At 41.7% G+C, this 23,304-nt stretch overlaps 1 protein-coding gene across 3 annotated transcripts; it reads left to right on the top strand.

Annotated features, from left to right (window-relative positions):
- Positions 1–2,818: 2,818 nt before the first annotated feature.
- On the top strand, positions 2,819–21,365 carry gng12b (guanine nucleotide binding protein (G protein), gamma 12b). Of its 3 annotated transcripts, none has more exons than XM_053877539.1 (3): positions 2,819–2,962; positions 19,765–19,880; positions 19,936–21,365. In XM_053877539.1, the coding sequence occupies exons 1-3, from the start codon at positions 2,881–2,883 to the stop codon at positions 20,059–20,061; spliced, it is 324 nt and encodes a 107-aa protein (XP_053733514.1). In that variant the 5' UTR covers positions 2,819–2,880; the 3' UTR covers positions 20,062–21,365. The 3 variants fall into 3 exon arrangements, with proteins under 3 accessions (XP_053733514.1, XP_053733521.1, XP_053733529.1); XM_053877546.1 differs by having other exon boundaries at positions 2,831–2,970; XM_053877554.1 differs by lacking the exon at positions 2,819–2,962 and adding an exon at positions 17,411–17,490.
- The last annotated feature ends 1,939 nt before the right edge of the window (positions 21,366–23,304 follow it).

Raw genomic sequence — 23,304 nt, 5'->3', positions numbered from 1 at the left:
GTTTTTTGTGTGCTACCACTTTTCCTAAAATCTGGTGTCATTTCTGTCTTGCTATTTACCTACCCACTTTATATGGATGGATGAAGGAGGTTAGTACTAAATGGCCAGTGTTCCAGCTGCATGGATCTGTGCCTGCTAGAATCATTGTGTGATTAGCCAAGCTGTTCTTATGGAAATCCAGATAAATCATTTGCTAATCTCAACATGCTATATTTTATTCAGAATATCACATAGGACATGTGAAGTTTTTAAACTAAGAATTTGGGATTTTGAGGGAGAAAATGATGTAATTTCAAATTTGGTGGCAGCAGCAACAGGTAGGAAAAAGCTAACCATTTTGCATCGTCCCCTCTTGTTTTGACAACAGTATGGCAACAGCAGAGACCAGTGGAGTTTTGGGAAAGGCATGTTGTCTGATCAAGATTCTACTCAACAGTTGTCGGTCTGCACTGTTTTGTTGCTTCTCAGTTGGTAAAAGTCTGCTGTGACTGGTAGCAGGCCTTCTTCTAATAAATGCTGTCTGGGGTGTAGCATTGTCCTGCGGGAATATGTAAGGCCTCCCTGAAAAAAGACATCATGATAAGACCAAATGTTCCTCTAGAACCTCTGTGCACCTTTCAGCATTGATGATGCCTTTTCAAATGTTCATGCCATACTCTCAAGAGATGCAGGCAACCTGTTTCCAATCCATGTTTTCCAAAAACAATTTCACATTTTTATTTGTCTGTTTACACAGCAGACTTCAACTTTGCCTCTGTATGTTTCAAAAGAGCCCCAGGCCAGAACAGACGAAAGTTTGTGGACTTGATCTTTGTGCCATATTTACATTGGACACCACAGCGATATGTGTTCACAGTCATTTATTTCTGCAAGTTATCCTGAAGCGGTTATTTCTGTTGCAGAATCACGCCTGTTCTTATTGTCATCCAAAGTCCCAGGGGTCATCTCCGTCCACCATTGGTTTTCGTTATTGTCCCATGAACACAGATATTTTTCCAGATTTGATTACATTATGCATAGGAGATGATAATATGGTGGCTGAAAGGTGCAGAACAAAACACCCTTTGACAAAACCAAACACACAATCACAAATAAAGAAACACATAATCGGCAGAACAAACCATACAATCGCTCCAGCCTTTGTCGTCAGCTCAACAGCGGCAGAATTTGTTTGAGTTTGGTTCAGCAATTGATTGTTTTGCTCTGTGAATGTGTGTTTAGTTTTAGCGATTGTGTTTTGTTTTGGTGAATGTGTGGTTTTCTGATCGTGGGTTTTATTTTGTGATTATATGAATTGTTTTTTCAATGTGTGTTTTGTTTTGTCACTGTGTTTTGTTTTGCACGTCTCAGCCACTATATGATGAAGTACGTATGTGGACACAGAACCTCTTCACATCTTCACTTCTGAGAGATTTGCCTCTCATCTTTCTTATTAAGCAAACTGTCGCAAACCTTTTGTTTATTTATATCTATTTTCTTTTATTTATTTATACATTTTAGAATTGTGCACATAAATAATGTTTAGTTGAGCTACCTACTCAAACATTTTTGAAAAGCTTCATAATTAAAACACAGTATATACATAAAGTATTGAGAACTCTAACATGACCTCATGACCTTTACCTTTCGTGGTGCTCCATGTGTTTCATGTATTACAGTTATGCAACACAGTTACATGAGTTTCTTTAGGTTCATGTCTCATTTTCATACACTTGAAGTACAGTACGTTCATAAATCAGGTCAGAACCCTGCCTGCAGGTGTAGATATATCTCACTTTCAAGAACAGCATACTTTGTTGAGTACAAGCTGTGCTGTCAATGTTAAGTGGTTTTTACAGTATTTGGTTTGTCTTCAGTGAGCATGTTGTAATGTGATCCATCACGTGTCTGACCTCTTTCAGAGTCATTTTTTATCACATGAAACAAAGAAGATATTAACCTGATAGTCACATGTACTCATCCCATACATACCTGGTGCTGCAGTTGTTCACAGAACACAGAACGACATGGATGCATGAAAGGAGTTGTTGAGAATGGAACGAGGTAAATAGTCTTGTAAATCAACCACTAAGTCAACATAGCTCACAAATATTTGAGGGACACTCCTGGCTAAGTGAATCTATTGGGTGTCTGTGAAGTCTGGAGACAGTTGAGTGGATTTCCAGATCCGTTGTAGTTTCTCTTCTTGTGATATTATATTTACAGTGAGAAAAGTCCTCTTTTGGGGTTCTTTGTGGTTCAAATCATTCAAATAATTCAATGTCAATTTTGAATTGACAATATAATACAAGCAAGCGTGATGTACTATTTATCTGTAACATTCATCCTACATCCTTATTATTTTAAAAAAAGTGCTTTACTTCAAAATTCGGTTTCAGCTATGGAATTTTCGCAAAATCACATTTGTGATTTGAATATTTGTCATAGTCATTAGTCATTAACTCCCATACATTCAGCAGCATTGAGTTTCAATGCAAATTCTCTCAAGGTACATTTACATTTTTTTGCTTACTGTGCACGGAAGAATTTTCAATATTAATCCTTGATTTTTTTAAACTAAATTTCTTATTTGTGTTCCTTTCCCCATTCTCATGATCATTATTCAAAAATAGTTAAATGAGTTCATCCTCTCATTGCTTTAAGAATCCATCTTCAATTATAAGTGAAGACTCGTGAATTCCATAAAAAAGTATAGATGAAACTAGCAGTTATTATAAATGGAAACTATAAAGTGATGTACAAGCTGTTTAATACCAATAGAGGGCGCTAATGCTGTGTAGAGCGAAGCGACCAGCCACCGAGTGATGGTTAACGCGACCGACATGTTTCTCGAAAATGAAGTGCTTGTAGTCCGGTCTTGCCGTGCCCCTCTTAAACCCCATGTCGACTAGGTTTGGGTGGGAAATTGGGACCCAAACTCTGAAGATTTCGCTGGAATATCTCAAGAGACAGTGGGCCGTTGGTGAGTAGGTGAGTCCGCTAGTTTCCAACATGATGGTAGTGTTGCTCTATGTTTTATGATTTGTTTATACTGTCCCGCCTTGTCGAAAGTTTTTTGGAGTTGGATAGCACTAAATTCTGGCAGGTTATAAACCGCAGAGGTAAATAATGCTGGGTGTGCATTTGTTTGTTTTTCACGTGAAGTCGTTCAATTCAACCTACATAGCCGTTTTCATCACCTGGTCTTGACTACAGGGCTTCACTATCTTTAAGATACATGTCCGTACCGTACAGTATTTATTATTCGTCGCTGCGGTTGTAGTCATGTAGTTCTTCAGTTGACCGTGTCCTCCACCGACCTCTCTCAAGTCTCTCTCAAACTATGAATGAACCAGTGTGGAAGTAGTGAACAATAATGAGTGGAATTACTCAAAATATGTGTGGTGTAACAATATTTGTTGTTAGATTCGTTATAATAGCTACACCTTTATTACTACCATGCTCGCTTAAGTTCCAACCGTCATGAGGTTCACAGATATGCAGGGCACTTGTTTGGTTTCAGTCTGCAGTCTCTTATCCCAGGTCTCCATTGAGTTCAGGTCAAGTGGTGCAGCACTGCATCTTGGTCAAAAAGCCCATCATCCACGTCCTTGAGGTGTGTTTGGGGGCCACTGCCCGTGCAATAACGGAATACTTGCAGCATCACTGACACAGTCGTAGATCGATATGATAATGAATAGAGCTTATAGTACTGTTAATGTAACCACATTTATGGTGCAATGTGTGTCAGTTCAAGCAGAAAGTATTAAAATAAAGTGAGAATTACCAACAACTGTGTTCCAAAAGAAGAGGTTTATACTTCATTAGATAACAAGCATCTGAAAGGTCTGGACTATTGCAAGGTAAAAAACAACCGCACAATTTCTTTAGGCAAACACTGACAATGCAGTGGAAAAAAAAAATGTTAACAACGGCTTGTATCTGCACAGAAAAAAAAAAATGTTTTTCTTGGTATTAAATCCTATACAGGACATATACCTGACATATATTTGTAGTCACATATTGCGTTGGTCTCCTCTCACTGTGATCAACAGACCACCCTGCCAGAAATTGTTCCAAAAACTTCTAATGATAAGGACAGACTGTTTTCATGCAGCCATGTGGCATCTGACAGGTCAGTGTGACTCTTCTGGAACTGACCTGTAACACTGGCGTGTGTAAAACGTTGCCTGGTAACCCAGTAGTCACCAGTGCAGACCTCTCGACGATCAGCGGTGACCTGCCCCGAGAAAGGACCTGCTAATGCTCATCCACATTCCTCCGCTCCCTGAACTACTAACTAGTCCCACTGTTTGAGATGATAGTAGCTCCGGAGTCATCAGCCCGGCATGAGTTGGTTAAGCTGCTGATCGAGGTTGAAGAGATATGAAGTGCTGCTCTCTGCTGGAATGTCACGTAAAGGTTTTCTAGTCGGATATTAAATGTTCTTAGATTGTGTTTTGCTGTTTTTATCAATATATTTGGGCCCACTTCTCAGCGTAGGTTTCAAATGCGCCCTCTTGCACCTCCAAGGCTGTGATACGCTGGTATATGAAAATACACATTTCCAAGAGACGTCCCTCGATTATACATTCATTCATTACTCCTTGTAGTATTGGTCTCTCAGCTGTCAACTGTTTACTATGGAGCTCTTAATTGTCGAGACATGAGATTTGTGTGGTGCAATTTGCTCACATTAAATTGTGTGTGTGTGTGTGTGTATATATATATATATATATATATATATATATATATATATATATATATATATATTCACGTTCTGGCAAAGCACAGTAGACACTTAAGATGCTTAGAGGCTTGTAATGTGTTTATCCAACATGAGTTCTGCTGTATATTCACAGCTGCTGAGGATGAAGCTGATGCCACGTATTAACACCATGAGTCATGCCCCCTGTGACTCAGTGCGACAGGCATTGGCATTACTCATCCGTTTGCTGTCATCATTGAGCTGGAATGAAACGCTGAGCGGGGCAGTGAATTTGCCTATAAGAGGTGGACAATAGGCAGAGGCGGTGGTAGTCAATGTTCTACTTATTACTTGCAAGACACCGATAGATGGCAGCATTTAGTCGTGCGTCGCCGCTGACTATTTTTTTCCCAAAAGGACTGTTGTTGTAGTAAAAAATAAAAAAATAAAAAAATCACCAAGCAAAAAGAAAAAAAAAATCGCTTGGTTTTCTCACAGTTTTTTTTAACCTGTCGGAAATGGGCTTCCATAAGCCCATTTCTTATGGAAGGCCATTTCAAGATAATTTTGAATCCAATTCAAAATTATCTTGAAATATAATTTTTGAATCCAATTTTCGTACACGACGGGCGTCTTAATTCCATAGAGATCGTTGTCGAAAACATTTCATCTTTTAATCAGCGTTGAGTTTTTGATTAAATCCGCACACATTAATTGTTATTAATATAACGGTGTAATAGTACGTGTTTCTCCACATTTTACATCTGAATGCACCTGTGTGTGTGTGTGTGTGTGTGTGTAAGGTGTGAAAGTTGTCCATTGCTCAAATTCAAAAAGGTGTGCCTCTTCATTTGATGGTTGCATGCAGGAAAGTGTTGGAGTTTTGGCGCACCTGAACAAGAGTGGACGACAGGTTTGTGCTCAGGATCATCTTGAACTGGTATAACATTGCAAGTCAAATATATAGAAATGCATTATTTTAATTGAATCTTTTTTAATGCAGCAATGAATGAACAATTTACTAATGCACAAAAATAGTTATGTTCCCAGCAGCAACAGCCTATACTGTTAACAAAACTAAACACAAAATAAATTAAATGATGCTAATACATAAAATACAGAGTAAATCGTGTGGAACCATGCCCATGTCCACGTCTGACGTGCTGAAAACATTCAGAAAGGGACCGCACATTCTATCGAGCTTCTCGGGGGAGTGTTGGAGAGAGTATCTAATTTTGCCTAATTTTAAGCAGCTTGTGACCACCATAGTCACCGATCAAGAATAAAAGGAAAAGCATCCTCTGTAAAATGAACCCTGAGCATGAAGAGATACAAAGGATTAGGCATGTTGTCCAAGGTTTTTTATCACTCCAAATAAAGCAGTAAGTGAGATATGCTCTAATAAACTTCCACTTGTGCAGTCTTGGGCCGCATGTGAGTGAGGCCTCAACAACTCTGCACTTCACACAATGTGATATTCGGATACATGACAGACAGTCTTTCTTTATATGAGCCCTCTGTGCAACTTTAAGTTGAGTCAGACAGTGTCATGCACAGATAGAGGCTGAATTTATCAATAAAGAAAGCTGGTAATTGGCTCAAGTGTGTTCCAACTCTCTACTCTTAAGCGCTCTGCAGCACGTGTGTGATGGTGTTGTGTTACTGAATTTTAATCTTCCCTGTGTTTAATTCTTATGGTCATTATGTAAGCGCTGTCCTCCAGGTGAGGCCTGGCTTGTGTTACACCTTTTATAGTCAGAAGTTTTCGGTTTACTGTTGGTGTGTGTGTGGGCGTGTGTGTGAGCAGAGCTTTGCACATTAATGCATCATTGTGGCGCCCAGGAGAGTTGTGAGACCTCCTCAGGCATGTCCTCCATCCTGTTGCACAAATGCCTGCTCATATATGGACATGTTCCTCCCCTCTGCTCGGTTTCACTCCGTCCGCTTCCTGAATGCTTCCCCACACTCCGTCTCTCCTCCCACTCACTCAGTTGCACACACACACACACACATGTGGATGCACTTGGAGGTGGGAGCGGTCCTCCCCTGTGCAGGAAGTAATGCGGTTATTATGCTTTTGATCATTCACTCTGATGTCTGACACTTGTGACCGGAACGCGGTGTGTTCTACTTTATGCCCCTTTTTTTTATTTCTGTGGTTCTTTATTGACTTTAGAAAGCTGTTTGCCTCTTTATGCAGCACAGCCAGACTGGTGTTTGAGCAGGAATATACAGACCTGTGGCTGCATGTTAGGGATTATATACACCATCATTTCATTTGAGGTCCCTGCTCTTTCTCTGGCTGCTATTTAGAGTGATTTAATACAATAATTGGAATTGCAAAATATACGTATATATTTCATTCCTCTCATAAAGGTGATAAGTGGAAGCGGCAGCCTGTACTGTCTTCACCAGCCGATAGAGAGCAGCGTCCTTGCAGCTGAATGTTACTGGGGAGGAAACCGCTGCTGATGAAATCCAAAATATCTTTCCTGAAATCACTTTTTGTGCTGCTGTTGTGCATCAGGATAAATATTGATTTAACACGATGCATCATCCTGGAGTTGGCATGCTTGTTCCAAATAAGCAGGTTGATTGACTAATTATATTGTAATACCATAATGTTATTTATATAAAATAGATGTAAAATAGATGTCAGAGATGTAGGTCCTAACATATGCACATGCTGACATAAGCATGGGGACATTTCAGTGATAGCAGAAGGTGCAGGGCCTTATTAAGAAAATATTAGTCTCTAAATATTAGTTTTCAAGCCTTCTCCTGCAGACTGTTCCCGAGTCGAGAAGGTCACCCCTTTGTATGTCTTGATTATAGGGCCACTAGGAAGGACCCACCTGATGATCTGAGTAATGCATCAAGGGCCCATTCAATGATGGGCTTTAGAAATCAATCTTGAAGTTCAAACTGAGAACAATCTTGAGGACCAAATATAAGCTCAACTCAAATATTCGGGTTGTATTCATTGTGTTTTTGGACGAGGGACCACTTTGCTTGTGGAGTTTCAAACGCAGCCACAGCAGTCAAATATAACCCCTTCAAATGGCGTAGACATCTTCCAGCCGTTAAGTGTCATAGCTCCTCTGAGGATCGGTGACCACGAGCGCTCACTGGTCATGTAGCTATCTCCACACTGGAATGCTCCTTAACCATGTGATTCTGACAGGAATTCCGTTCAGCCAGATCTTGGAGCTGTAGATTCCCGCTAACCTACATCAGTGCCTCTGAAGACATGCATGTAGTTGCTCTCCCTCCAAAACTGCCATATGAGTCCTTCTTTGTCCCTGCTTGAACGTCTTCTCTGAGCAGTGCCCAAAGAAATAGTTTCCAGTTGCAAAATGTCTTTCCTTTCACTTGCAAGCCTACAGTCTCGGCTGCTGTGAAACTGCCACTGTGCCTGACGTTTATTTGGGCTGAAGCAGGACGGTATGCTGCTCGACATTGCAGTGGCGTTCCATTGGAGTTATACACGCCTCTGAAAACAAACCGCTGCCACCAGTTTTCACATACTTTCCCCGTGAGATCCCGACTCGTGCTCTCAATGAATGCAGCACTGTAACGCCCTGAAATGCAGGAGTGAAAAGTACAGCTCTGTCATCATTTGAATTTCAGACACAAAAAAAAACCCGCCAAGCCAATTCTTCAGGAAGCAGAGATGCTTAGTGCTGCACGCCCAGATTTTAGGAGTCATCATGACCTAAAAATGGAGCAAATGTCCTCCATTGTGAATAATTTATGAGCCATTAAAGCTGTTGTGTTTACCAGCTCTAAGTCAAACTGTTCTGTTCTGGAGCGAAAACTTAGTGTTTCTTTCAGCACTGTCACTCAGTGCGTAACATTCTGTGAAACACTTTTTATGCATAACAGCTTGAGGAGTGTCTTGAGTGCAATATTCAGTGAGTACATGTTGCCCCTTGTCCTGGAAGCTTCAGGCTTCATATGGTCACTCGTCTGCATCATGTTACCGCATCACAGTGTCGCACACCCTTAACAGCCCAATTAGTGTGTGTCCACTCAGTGGTCTAGACTGAACACACACACACAAGCGCCTGTGAAGTTTTCACTGTTTTACTGTCTGTCTGAGCACAGCGGGAGGAGCACAAAAAAGTGAGGACTGCAGTTTCTGACCCAGAAAAGGTGATCAGGTTTTGGACATGGTCTACAGACCAGAGCAATGTGCGACCTGGGGGCCACATTTGGCCGCTTGACCTTTTTTAGAGGCCCGCATGAGGCCAGTGTGAAGCAATGTAACGTCTCTAGTCAAGTCTTTTTTACACTTTATGTAGTTTCTCTGTCTATTTACCCTATACTTATTTATTTTTTTATGGTTGTTGTTATTGTACACTTGCTTAATTCCTGCACTTTCTTCTTCTTATTTTTTAGAAATTTTTATGTTGAAAATACTATATTGAAAACAGAATATTGTGTGTATCCATCGTGTTTATTTCTTGTCCTACTTATTTATAAACAACAGTGAATATGTCACACATTAAATTACGATTATTATTTTAATAAAATGACACTATATTTAATGCTAGAACTGACTTGCATTTGTTTGTGCTGCAGACTCAAAGATGGTCCCAAAATGCTGGTTCAGTCAACCCTGGGATTTGGCTCTCCATTGGTTCTCCTTTGTGGAGTTGAGTTCCTTCCTCTGGGCACTTAACCCTCACACTCCATGACCATTGCACCAGTTGAAATAGAGGGTGCCATATCCCTTGGTGCACCTAAATTTGAGTGGTGCTACCATTTTTCGAACTGCATCGAGGTAGGGAGGTTTTCTCAAGCAAATTTGTTCAATTACAGCAGCGAAGAGCGAAAAATAGAAGGAAGGAAGAACGAAGACGTTTTGCTGCGCAGAATAAACTCTGTCATTGTCACTGGGAGATGCATTCATGCCTCGCTTTCAATGTGTATTCACCGAAAGTTTTGCATGTACTGGAGAATGTGAACTTTGTATGCAGTGACCCTTGTGCAGTGGAGGGTGGGGTGAATGTCTGGGATTCCTTCCCAGTTAATAATACCTGTTTCCCTGCTTTCCTTCTCTCGGCCCACACCGAGTGTGTACACATGCACTTCCATGACGGCATGAAGGGCCAAAGAGCAGATTACTAATGTCTGAGGACTGTGCTGCCGTTGCTATCAGGTGGCCACCAGACAGGAAAGATGTCATGAGACAAAAGCAGCAGCCACTTGTGGAGCCTCCCTAAATGGACACAGCGCCCAGCCCACTCCTCTGCCTCTCCCACATGATCGCTCATTATGTGCAGTTTAGTGCTCACTCAGCTCTGGGTGCTCCAAAGTTCACAGGAAGGAGAAGAGGAGGGGGATGGCTGCGGGGGGGGCCAGTCCTGTTACCAAGGTCAGAATGTTGTCTCTTGTTCGGCGTGATAAGCCATCATGAGGTGGCAGTCAGCAAGACTCACTATCACCCACCACCACCTTCACTCTCACACTGTGTGTATCAGAAGCTGATTAGATCACCCACTTTAATTTCAGTAACAGCACAGTCTCTCACAAGGAGCCGCAAACTGAGATGCTTCTTATAATATTATTTAATATTGTAGATAATGTATTTAACATTAATTGATACATTTCTCATGTTTCACATATATATATATATATATATATATATATATATATATATATATATATATATATATATATATATATATATATATATCACACAGAAAATAAACTCTTTAAAATAATTCTAATATTTAAAAAAAACATAATTTCCCACTATATAATAGACTGATAATGTAAACAGACGGCTCTAGATAGTTTGGATGACCACTCATTCTCAATTCTAAAACACTAAAAGAAGCCAAAACTTCAACACCATATGTAGACTTTGGATCGCACATAGCACTGAAACGATGCCATATTTGACAACTAGGACAACAAAGAAATGATCGAATGAAGAGGAAATGTGTGATACATGGGTTGTTTAGTCAAAATCATTTCCACTTGTGTTGAAACGCTCTTGTTTGGTCACCACCCGACCAGACAGCGAGCCGCAGAGTCTGTGCTGTCACCGCCTTAAAGTGGAGGATTGTGTTGCCAGATTTTCATGGTGCTTTGAGAATGGGGGTGTGGGTTGCCAGAATTCAGTCAGCGGTCTTGGAGAGTTAATTTAGCGTCCACGCCGCATTTTGGTATTTAAAAAACACATTCTTTCACAGGGCCACACGATGGCTTAGTGTTTGATTCCCGTGGCCTTTCTGCATGGAGTTTGCATGTAATCCCCGTGTGCTTGTGGGTTTTTCCTCCCACAGTCCACAGACAGCTCATTAGGTTAATTGGACACTCTGAAATTGTCCCTAGGTGTGTGCATGTGTGTGTGTCACTGTGTGAATGGTGTGTGTGCCCTGCGACGGACTGGCGACCTGTCCAGGGTGTATTCCCACCTCTCATCCAATGACTGCTGGGATGGGCTCCCTGCAACCCTGAGCAAGACTAAGTGCTGGTTAACTGACATTAGACTGACTGACATTCTCTTGTATCGCCTTCTCAATTACAAGCGAAAATCACTGTTTATTTTATTGTATTTTCATTTTATTTTACACTTGCTAAGCTGATGCTTCATGCTGCTTAAGACATGCAGCACCATAGTTGGGGCCCCTTTAAATCAGACTTGTAACCCTGTAGGGTTATGTTCGGAAGCTCTCGTCACTAAATTACACTGAATGTCACTTACATATAGCTCTTTGTGTGGCTGTCCTCCTTCTAGACAGGTCACCGTGACTGAAACAACCAGCACCCCTATCTGTCATTTACGCGATGTGCTTCTAAGCATGTCACGTAAGGTGGAACGTGCTTCACGTTAAAAGCCGTTTTCGCAAAAGTCCACTTTCCCAACGTCAATATATGACACCATGGGAGTGAGGATGGAGGTCCGATGTTTATGGAACAGTCCGATTATCCTTCTGGGAAAAAAATGTCTCTGACACTGACTCTAACGTTATGGGATAAATAAAGGACATCTAACCGAATCTAATCTAAAATTCCCACACTGTGGGACCAGTCTAATCTGAAGGTGCTGAAAAATATAAAAGAAACAGAAAGTGTCTGTGCAGCTGGATAAAACAGGTGTTTCCCTCACACTCAGTGACTGACAATGTTTTGGAATAGGTGACACATTAAGTGAGGTCGTTCTGAAGACTGGTCACACACTTGGAATGACATGTCAGCTCCACCTTGGCATTCTTTCCCTGGTGCACAACAGGTTTTAAGTTGAATGGTAAGCAGGCAGAACGTGATCAGCCGGTGTTAAAACCGTTGGAGCTGGAATGAGAGGAATTCTTATTCTGCTGCCACTGTCACATTCCCACATATCGAGCAGTGAATGGGGCACAGAGGTGTTCTGCCCGACCAAATGCACCAACTGCTACAGTACCATCCTGTTATTTCTGTCCAAAGTATCAGAGTTGTGCATTTTTTTGGGAGGATGGGAAATGCTGGATTATTGTAACAATGAGGGACTCTGGGTGCCATGTGAAGGTGGTGTGAGAATGAGGGGCTCTGGGTTTACTGAATTCCTATCCAGTGAGGAGAGCGCTTGTTGCTGTCTAGACAAAGCTCAGTTGTCTGGGAGACCTGTGCAGATCCAGGACTGCCGCGGGCTCCAGGAAGTTTTGGTGGGAGAGTGAGACGCTTTTCCCCCCCCTCTTTTTCCCTCCTTGGGCGATTTGAACAAATTCAGTCAACGGTTGAGAGTTTAATTCCCATGTTGGGTGGAGACAGTGGCTCATGCGGTATTATGGGTGCAAGTCACTCTGCAGGAAATGGCAGGCAGTTTGTGTGTTCACAAGTGCATAAACACGCCAGTAACTCTCTAAATCTGCTCTTGATGTGTGTTTCCGTTGTCTTTGTGAGATTGCATGCGCAAGATAAGACAGGCGACATGACGGATCATGAAACATGGGATCAGGGAGCAGACAGGATGGACGGGGGGGCTCATTAACTGTTACACTCAGCGGTGCCTGAGGGTTCTGACTAACAGCAGTAAACCTTCCTTGAGCCGGACATTTTCTTGTCTTGAGATGATTTGTGCACATGACAACTTTATTTGGCATCCCCAGCCAGGACAGTCTGGAAAATCCCTGCACTCTCCCAAATGCTCATGCAACCTCTGGAGCAGGTCTGTGGACTCTGCATGAGCAAGATGTATGAGCTTACACATTCTTATGCCTAGCACAACATACCCTCTGTAATCTGTCTCATTCTATGACAGGTTTTGAAATACATAATTGACAGTTAACTTTGTGAGACTGTACTGTTTTTAATTTGAGGATGATGAGTGGTGTCTTGGGGTCATTACTTTTACTGGCGTTGCCTTTCTTCTCTTTAATCTCCACCTCTTTCTTCGTAAGTGGATGACTAAGTGGGTGTAGCTTGGCCGTTTACCCCCTGAATGGAGACTGATACCAAACATGAATGATAAACTTAAGTCCCTTCATTCTATCGATACTGATTTCAACAATGACTAGATCACCTTGGAGGTGAATTGAACCTGCAAATTGAAGGATGGCGGTTTTCTTCCAACACCTCCACTCAGATGGTCTGCGGTTCGAATCCTGAATCTACAGCTTCACTTGCAGCAGATCCGTGCTCATGTGTATGAGAGCATTTTTGTATTAAAAGAAGCAGATGCTGTCAAATTGAGCCGCAGCTGGTCGTCCAGATTTAGCTCCACTTCAGACACGTTTCCTGTGTGCGGCTTTTCCCACTTCCCTGTGCATTGAATCGAAGCAATAGCCCCCAATACCTTCATCTTATTTCACGTTTACGTGTCAGTAGAAGCACCTGGCTGCACCTTTCTTTTGTATTCACTTTCAAATGCTTAAAAGCAGCATAGCAGAGGGCTTCAAAGAGCGATCTAATCCATGGATGTTATTCACTTTGCAGCGCTGGTATGGAGGGTGGAACCTACATTTCTGGGAATCAGAGGCACATTAGTGAGGGCTTTGAACCTTTGAAATCTCTGTGACTGTCTGCAGGCTTCTCACACACACTGTGCAGGAACCAGTTTTTCTGCACGTGAGGCCCAGGTGGGAAGGGGAGGACGGGATGACAGGAGAGTGTGTAGTCCTGTAACTGACCTTCCTGTGAGTAATGCATGCAGCTACTCAGCTTGAGAGTCGAGGTGAAGAAAAGCTGTTTTTGTTGTGACTAACTGGCTTGGAAAATCCATCTCCAGTTTTAGACTTGCGCTGCTCTGCTTCTTTCAAACTATCTTTTGAAGTGTTAGGCCAATCAGCAGTCCAGACCAGTGATGTTCCACTGAACCCTTGTTTTTCACTTTGTTCACTTTTATGCTTTTTTAATGCAGCAATGCATGGTGCAAGATCCACTGCATATATTCCACGTGCACCAATGTCTTCATCATTTGCTTACACATGTACAGCTTTGTATTTATTTTAACCTAAAAAAGAAATCTATTTTCCAGTAATCTGGCTTCAGTGGTTAGACTCCTGCACTCTTGGGAATGTTGTTGTTTCCCTTTGTTTCCAGATAACCTCCCAGGCGACTGCGTGTGCTTGCTTCTCGAGAAGTTTCTGTCTCTCTCCTTTGCACGCCTCGCTGGATAGTCTGACTCCCTGATAGCATCAACGTGTCTCAGATTAGCACTCATGAGGGCGCAGTTAAACTTGTAAATGCTTCAGACCTCTGTCCCAGTGCCTCCTTTCCCCACAATGTGCAAACAGCACTTGTGAATGCTGATAGAAGGTCTGCATTGTCGCCATGCCTCTGAAATGTGCCAAAGCCTGAGAGCTTATTGCTGTGGCGGACACAGATCCCCAGCCTGAGAGGCTGCACGCTCTTGTTGCCAGGCAGTTCTGGTGCATAACGCTCAGATAATACAGCTACTCAGCGTCCCATGACCCTGCAGTTTTAGACCTGGACAGCTGATAGGCAATCATTTAGGCTGCAGCTCCGCGTCTCCTTATCAGTTGCTGTGTAACACCTCCTTAATCTGTTGAGAAAATTCCCTGGAGCACAATTCCCTTCCTCATTCACACAATAAAAACAAATTGTTTTTGAATCGAATTGTAATTGTTGTTACATGCTTATGTCTACAGGCAATTCATCATAATCCAGGTTTCTGGGAAGAGACAAGTCACCGTCCAATTTCAACATATGGTCACGTGCAGTGATGCAGATTCAAAATGCCTACTTCACTGTGTACTGTGTCTGATTGGTTTGCATTGAAGTGTAGCACCTATAAATGGTGTTTATCTGCTAAGGTCTTGTGACGATCACTTTATAAGGTTATAAATGTGTTTGTCAGCGGACTTTAGCTCTAATGTCACACCTGAAACAGAAAATGTGAGGACGACATTGAATCAGCATCAACATTCACTTTGAGACTGGCTGTTGTTGGTCTTCTGGGAATGATGCACACATGGCCAGTTGCTAGTTTGTGTGCCCACCAACTGGACTCATCTTCCATCAAACTGCTTCCAAGGGCAGTGTTGACATCTCCTAGCCGCTCTCCTTCAGGGGATACCTGAGCTCATGGGCGTTTTATTGTTGAATATTATTGCATTTATTACTTTCTGTCTGAGGTTTTACTCCGTCAGCTGACTTTCATTTCATGTAGAACATGGCTTTTGGGCTGCTGCTCAGTTGAGTATAGGAAAACACTCTAGCAAAGTTCATGTGGGTCTGTGACCCACATTCATGTTATCATTATTAGAACATTATCTTGGCCTGATAATGAAATCTTTGGAAGGAAATGTTATGTGATTGGAGCCTGTACAGCATGTGTGCCTCTGAATTAGCCGTCTGAAATGTGCTGATCAGTTTGTTCTGCCTCAGAATGACCAAACAGTCATGATTCCTAAAATGGTTTTACTATAATTCAGCCCAATCTCACAAAGCCCTGCACACTTTTCCTGCGTGTAACCCAGCCATGGTCCACCGTGCCAGATGCAACCATATAAAACAACATGCAATGTCATTTAAGCCATAAAGTCATTAACTCGGTAATTAAAATAAGTTATTACTGATGAGTTGCATGCTGCTCTTCTCACATGTGACTTTAAAGCAGCAGTGACATATCAGCAGAAAATCTCCCTAAATTCTAAATGACAGTGATGAACAAGTTTTCCTTATCCTAACACAAGTGCTGCCAGTAACACAACAATGGTGCCATAAAACCTAAAACACTCTGCCTTTGTTGAGGATTTACAGCCAGTTGTGCGTCCACAGCCTCGCTGCAAATAATAGTAAATGCTGCCGTCACACAGCAAGACTGTCGACGTCAAGAGCTGACGTCTTGTGATTGTGCTCAGTGCAGCTGCAAGTTTAGAAAGTGCAAACTGTGTTGATAAGTGCACTGAAGTGTTGACGTTCTCTGAGGCCAAAGGTCAAGTCGCTTAAAGCAGCAGCACTGAAGATTGTTTTCCCTGTCCGTTTTAATATTTCGCTGGTTTATACACATCATCACATCATCCCTCAGTGACTGCAGTTGACATACAAAGATATGACTCTAGTATTGCATTTCCTGCGGTGGACAGTCTTCAATGGTCGAACTGAGAAGCAACTGCAGTAGCACAACAAGGACATACAGCTCAACTACCTGTTCATATGAAGTTCAACACCCGCTCTGCCATGGACAACACTTGATCTTATTTTTATTGTGTATAGATTGCATACATTCTTTTGGGGTGATTTGCTGTTTTTCTTTGAGATTCAATTACAAATATTTTTAACTGTGTTTGGTGTCAAATGTAACTTGTACTCCTTCCTCACTAAAACTGCCTCATGATGTAGGTTTTGTGTGGAGGAATGGTTCAGTCAATATTGCTGCATTTTCAAAGTCAAGATCCAAATGTCATTCACCACTAGTGTTGTAGACCACGACCCATGACCAAAACCAGAGAATACCAAGGCCAATGTTAGCTCATTTGCAACCATCCCTAATAGTTTTAATTATTCTGTTTAAATACGGATGGACGGTTTGGCCCCTATTGTAAAATAAAGCGTGTCACGCTTCACACACGTTTCAGAGTCAGGCCCAAAAACAAACTCATACTGGCAACTTAGCAGTTGCGTTTTTGTCTTCTTGCTCGTAGTTGCTATTTTTAAAGTCCATGTTTAATCATTTATACTTCAGAGAGTGAACCAGCAGTCGTGCTTCCTGTGGAGGAAGCGGAAGGGAGTGGGTGAGGGATTACAAGGACCCACCGTCCTGTCTGCAGCCGTTTCTGCTGTTGTTCATCATCTCCCTTCCGCCCCAGTGCCCCACCACTCCACTCTGCACGGATGCACAGAACAAACACTGACCACAACACATGTCGGAGATCAGTAACGTCAACTTTTTTGTTCATTTGTTCCAACTTGTGCTGAAAGTCCAGACAATTGGACACAGTTTTATTGTCCGCACACTGTTCTTCTCAAGTCTGTCTGCCCTCATTCTTCACTCTGCTCAGGAAACATGTTCTTGTGAGGATAATAAACCAAACAATAGCTTTTATTTCAATAGGCAACGTCTCGTCTGTGAGTCTGATGAATCATGAGGAAAGTGTACAGCTTCTCTTTTCTACGCTGGTGATGCAATGGTTCTTTTTAAAGCAGCCCATTGTACCTCAGAAGTAAGAATTGTGTCAGTTAGGTTGGGCCACTACTTACGCACTCCTAGTCCACTCCAGATTAGGCAAACTGTCACTTCTGGGAACTTAACACTGTTGACACTGAACAGTTGTGCTGTAACATCACAGCAAGTTTGCTTCCTGTTATTGTCGCCGCTAGTTTTTGTGAGGCTGATCCCAGACCAGGTACTTTGTTTTCATTTCATCTCTATGATCAATGACCTTTTTTCCAATTATTGTACTTAATAATACAGGAGATATTGACAAACAGCACATTCAACAGTTTCGAGTGAACGTCAAACAGACACACTATTTATAGTATCAATGTATTTATAGCAGGAAGAGAAATATCCTGAGTCTGTCTGAGTGGAATTTTGCATGGAGAGGACCTTGAAATGAGAGTGGCAACTGAGGACACGACGTGTCAACATAGACTTCTGATGATGTTGGACGGACACTAACATTTAAGGACACGATATGATAAAAAAAATGTGATAAACTCAAAGTAAAGTGACCTAGTTCTAGTCAGCAGTTATAGTTATTATTGTTGAAAAAGGGTTATTTGAATTAACTGAAACTGAGTGTGCAAAACAAAAATAAATAAATGCTGCTTTCAACAACTTGTTTTTTTATTAGTTTCAGTTTAAACCACTGATGTTTTGATGCAATATAGCTGCCAAACAGTTTTTGTTTTAATGAAGGTAGTGTGAACAGCTATTAGTCTTTTATTCATTTCTTTTTAACTCAGTAGCGAGGGCTGCCAATTGGGATGCTCAAAGTTGCAATGGAGTGTTTTGCTTGCAGGAGAAAACAGTGTAGGATACGTATATCTTCTACATTTCTGGATTGCTGTCTCTCGACTCTACAATAAGACTGCACATGCTACGCAATTTGGACAGTTTGCTCCTGTTGAATCCTAACTGTATTTTTCATGGCGCTGCTGCACTGTATTGTGCCCAGAATCTGTCGTCGAGCCTCTACCAACATTTTGGTTGCTATTCACTTGCGTTGCTTTCATACCAAAGAATGCTAACAAATATAGCAGCCTACTGGACTAGTTCGCTCAGTGTCAGCTTGGCATCCCAAACTACAGATCTGCATGCGAAACCGGACTGTCAGTTCTCCTTTGTCACCAACATTGCTGTAGTTGTACAACAGATACATGCTGTGCCTTTGTAGAATATTTAAATCTGATCTCGTCTGTTGACAGACTTCCAGTGACATGTGCGTTGCTCACACCTGAGGACATTGTACCTTATAGAGAGAGTGAAAAGGAGCTGATTGAAAAACATGAACTTTTCTGCCCTTTATTCGCATTTTTCCTTGTTTTTCCTGAGTGGTGCGTTCATGCTATCGTCGGTGTACTTCTTCAGAAAGGCTGCTATAGTTCAATATTTATAATCTCGGACGTGACCCATGTGTGAGCTGCCTGTATGCTGCCGGTGATCTCGACCAGGGACATGCTCACATTGCTGTCCTTTAACCTGAAGGTCGTCTGCTTCTTTGACCAAGTCAAGATGTAATTCTGCACCAGGCAAAACTGGTCTTATGTTTTTATCTGGATGCTGAAAACCCACTGCATTTTTTTTGACTTCACTTCAAATTGTAGACTAATATAAAGCGATTTTTGGCCAGAAAATAGATCTCCTGCCTGTGAACGTCTATTCCATGACCTTTAAAGTGACAGCGTCCCACCATTGTAACATTTATCACGCTGCTTTCCATCAAACAGAGAATATAAATGGTAGCAATTAGCCTCAAAATGTCCAAGAAGAGAAGAGCTGCCGAGGAGAGCAACGTGTGAAAAAGTGAAAGTAGAATTAATGCTTCAGGGACAAAAGCAGGTTATGTGTTATGAGCGTAAAGCGTGGACAGTGGAACACAACATTAAATGACATAATGACATGAACACAAACACTGTAGTTTGGGAACAACTTGGTTTCATGACTGGAGCTCTTTGGTAGGATTTTCGGTGTACAGAAATACTTAAGAAATACATAAAATAATGGCCAACCAGAAAATGTGTGTTATCACATCAACTGCAATTCCCTCTACATTGATCCAACTTTCCCGCCAAATCATGGAGGGAACTTGTTCAGCGATAGCAGGATGTTTCTAGGTCTGACATACAAAAGGACAATGGTTGCCTAGGCAACATAGCTTTGTCACTTAATGTGGACTGCAGAGCCCTAGTGGAGTGTGTACTGACCAACAAGGTGTATTGTTTGGAAGCCGATTAGCAACAGCAGCTCTGTAACTTGATAGTCAAAGCGAAACTGTGCAACAATACAGAATGATTACATGTAAGGAAAGAGTCAAGTCTCTTCTCCAAAAACGTTTATACCTGGTGAGAGCAGGAACAGTGTCCAAAGCTGCGGTTCCTGAAATGAGGATTTGTGATGGGTCGGATACTTGGATTTTTCATCATGTTCCAACATTCGATGTCCATCCTCTGCTCAGGTTTCGTCTCGCACCGACACCTGACAGCCATGTCGCTGAAGAGCTCCAGCAGTGTGGCTCAGGCCAAAAGGACTGTGCAGCAGCTGAGGATGGAGGCCAGCATCGAGAGGATCAAGGTCTGCTTGATTTGTTTTTTTCAATGATCGGTGTCTTTACTTGTTTCTTTTCCAGGTGTCAAAGGCGTCTTCTGACCTGATGCGGTACTGTGCAGAACACGCCAAGAATGACCCGCTGCTGATGGGGCTCCCCACTTCAGAAAACCCTTTCAAGGACAAGAAACCTTGCACAGTTTTGTAGGACCAGGGTAACCTGAGAGTCAGGTGGTGTTCACAACTTGCCTTCAGGCCAAATTCCTTCTCCGGTTTGCTCAGCACTCTCATGAACCACAGGGCGGTCAGGACTCCATGACTGACCTTCAACCAAACCTTTATGTGTCAATGTTGGTCTCAGCATTATTATCTTGATGATCTACAAGGCTATGAGAAACAAGCGCTCGTGACTCCTCTAATGACCCCGGCGTGCATAAACAACCCCCTCAATCACTGGTCCAATCAGATTGCAGCTTTCAGACTCCACTTTCATCAGCCTTGCGAGGAAAACGGTTGTCGCTCACTGATAATACCTTTGAGATAACAATTTCCTGTCAATGGAGCTATGTTGGCCTGTACAGGAGGATGAATGGAGCGGTCAAAGGTCCATCACACTCCTCTCACAAGTCAAGCTTGTGAACATGAGCAGCATGTAAAGGTCCTAAACTATGGAGGTTCCACTGTGGGCATTGAAAAATAAACATTCGAAAGAAAGGATTGGCTTATTGAATTGCATTTATAAACAGGAATTAACATTGCTTTATGGAGAAGTAAAAACAAAACCGAGAAATATATTAACTGTACCAATAGGATTTTATTCAGTCATATTTTTTTTATCCAGTAGAGGCAACTTCCTGTGCAATTAATGCACTGTAGATACTTATCTAACCTACTACCCAGTCGTAGGTACCATGTAATTCTGTAAACCTTTTTTCTGTATTTACTCACAGCTGCAAAGTTTGAATCGTCTTTTTAACATCTCTGTTGGGCAGAGCTGGCGAGCCACACAAAATACATTTCCATAACAGCGGTTGAAACCTGGTTGGTATGATGCAGTGTGTTAATAAGCGCGAACACACTGCATGCTGCAAGCATGTAACGGACTTTGCACACAATGGACTTGGTCATGCTGTCACCAACCGTATCGTATAACTCCAAGTAGGAAGCTTGATTCATTGGGGGTGTCTCTGTTGCCACTTCCTTGCAGTTAACAGTTATTCTATTGTTGTGGAGCATCATGTAGGAAAAAAGCTTGTTTCATTTTTCTACTTCCTTCTCTCAGTATAGAATGATTTGTTTTGCATTTTTCATTATTTCCTTTTTTTTGCTACAAAGCCATTACTGGCAACTGTATTAGCCTAAACTTTTTTACTATCCTAAGACTACACTTCTTTTTTAACAAACTTTGGTGAACTACTAGTCTTCTTGTTTCCTATTTTAATGAAATCCATTTGCAGCTCTTTGTTTCTTTGTTGTATTTTTCCGGTCATTAAAAATCTATTTACCCTCATCATTTTCACATTTGTTTTGTATTTCAAGTAAGTAATAAAACAGTGCAGTAGATCCTGATTATTTTTGCAGTCATGCATCTCAGTTCTTGTTTCGTGTGTCCTTGTAATGTTATTTCTTTGTCTCTCTGAGCTTCATTGCCTGCTACACTGTGTATCTCAATTGTCTTGCTGTTAGGGTGTCATGAAGGTAGGCGGGTTTCCCTATTGTTTTTCACCCAACATCCACAGTAACCATCAACTCTCAGGCTTTATAATTGAGTGAAATTGTGCTGAGGTTTGCATAATTAACATTTATTTTGCCGAGAAGAGTTTTTATCTAATACAATAAGGGTAAAAATTACCAGTATATTAGTTAATAAAGTTAACAGTGGTGTTCCTAACTGAGTTGAGACCAAATTGTCTTGTGGCTCAGCCCAAAAGGCTCAGGACTGTTACTGAGGTTATTGTCTTCATTTATTTGAGAGCGATGTACATGTTTTCTAACATCTGTTTATTGGTATTATTCAAAATCTGTACTAAACATTCAGACAGAAACCCCATCTGAAAAACAGCCAAACAAAAACGACACACTCACTCTGCACTTAGCTCAATTCGCAGGCCGAGTAATACGGTACATTTATTTCTAAATGTTCTTCTTAAAAACGCTAAGATTGGAATACCAAAATTGAAACAACAAATATTGTCTGCAACGTTTCCCGTGAAATTGTCTTCAGAGGTGTGGCTTCGTTTAAGGATATTTACTACAGAGGAGTTTGAGCAGGAAATTCCTGAGAGTCTTCCCACGAGAGAAAACCTAATCCTCAACCTACTTTTGTCAGTGTGTCAGCAGTGGAAACCGGAAAAAAAGTCAGCTTTGTTAGTACCGGTGAGTTTCGGCCTCGGGATTGTTAGGCAGTAAGAAGCCATGGGATGATTTGTCTTGGTGGCATGAGTGAGATCAATTCTTTCACTTCTTCTATCACGCTCAGTCAACACAGGTGGGAATCACTTGTGGTAATCTAATCCTGGCTCCTTTGTTTGTGTGATCATGTCATGCCAAGATCTCACACTTTTCATGGAGGTGTCTCTCTGAGCGGTCCTCCTCTTATGCAATATGGTCCTCATCCTTCCGGATCATTCCTAGTTTTCCCTCCTCTGTCCTCTCGGGGGTGAGGTTTCAGCCACAATCAGGTCAGGCCACGTTTGTTGTTCAGAGGCCGGCAGAAGTCAGGTGATGGATAACGTTTGGCTTTGTTGCAGTTGCGATTGTGTTACGGTGGGATACTCCAGTGTCTCACCCACTTTGCCTTGCCCTGCTTGACACTGACGGTGGCCCGTAATATTCATCATGACTTTATTTCATGGTCAAAGGTTACATTTTCCAATGGGGCCAAATTATTCACCGTGATGGGCTTTCAGATTCTCTTCATAAAGAGTCTTTGCATTTACTGTTTTGAGGCATGGAATGTTAACACATTTGAGGAAAAATAGTGTTCAAATCTGATAAAATAATCTCAGGAACATTATATTATTGATAAATGCATTAAAGGCACAATCACGTTGTGTAATGCAGAATATGGAAATCACTGCTTAGACTGTAAAGAACTTGGCATCATGTGTTTGTCTTCTTTAGTTATTCTCAGATGTGTTTCAAATTGTTACCACAGTTAAGATGTCAGCGTCACTTAATCACTCATCGTAGTTTCTTCCTCATGGTGTTACAGTAATTCACACTTAAGTATAAACGTCAGCAGGCATTAATGTTGGTATCTCTCGGAGGAGCGCTGACAAAACTGCCTGAATAATAAAAGCAACTATGCAAGTGTTCACTCCTTTTCTCCTGTGACACTCACAGGTAGGTGAGGCTGTAAAATGTTCTTCACCATGAGCATTTCACTCGCAGGCCGACTGGAGGGTATCAACCGTTCTTCAAATAGTGAAGCTATCTTTGCTGCTTATAT

Source organism: Synchiropus splendidus, chromosome 1 (assembly GCF_027744825.2).
Source record: "Synchiropus splendidus isolate RoL2022-P1 chromosome 1, RoL_Sspl_1.0, whole genome shotgun sequence".
NCBI classification, from domain to species: domain Eukaryota; kingdom Metazoa; phylum Chordata; class Actinopteri; order Syngnathiformes; family Callionymidae; genus Synchiropus; species Synchiropus splendidus.
The sequence above is the reverse complement of the archived record's forward strand: the minus strand, read 5'-3'. Positions and strand labels throughout refer to the sequence as shown.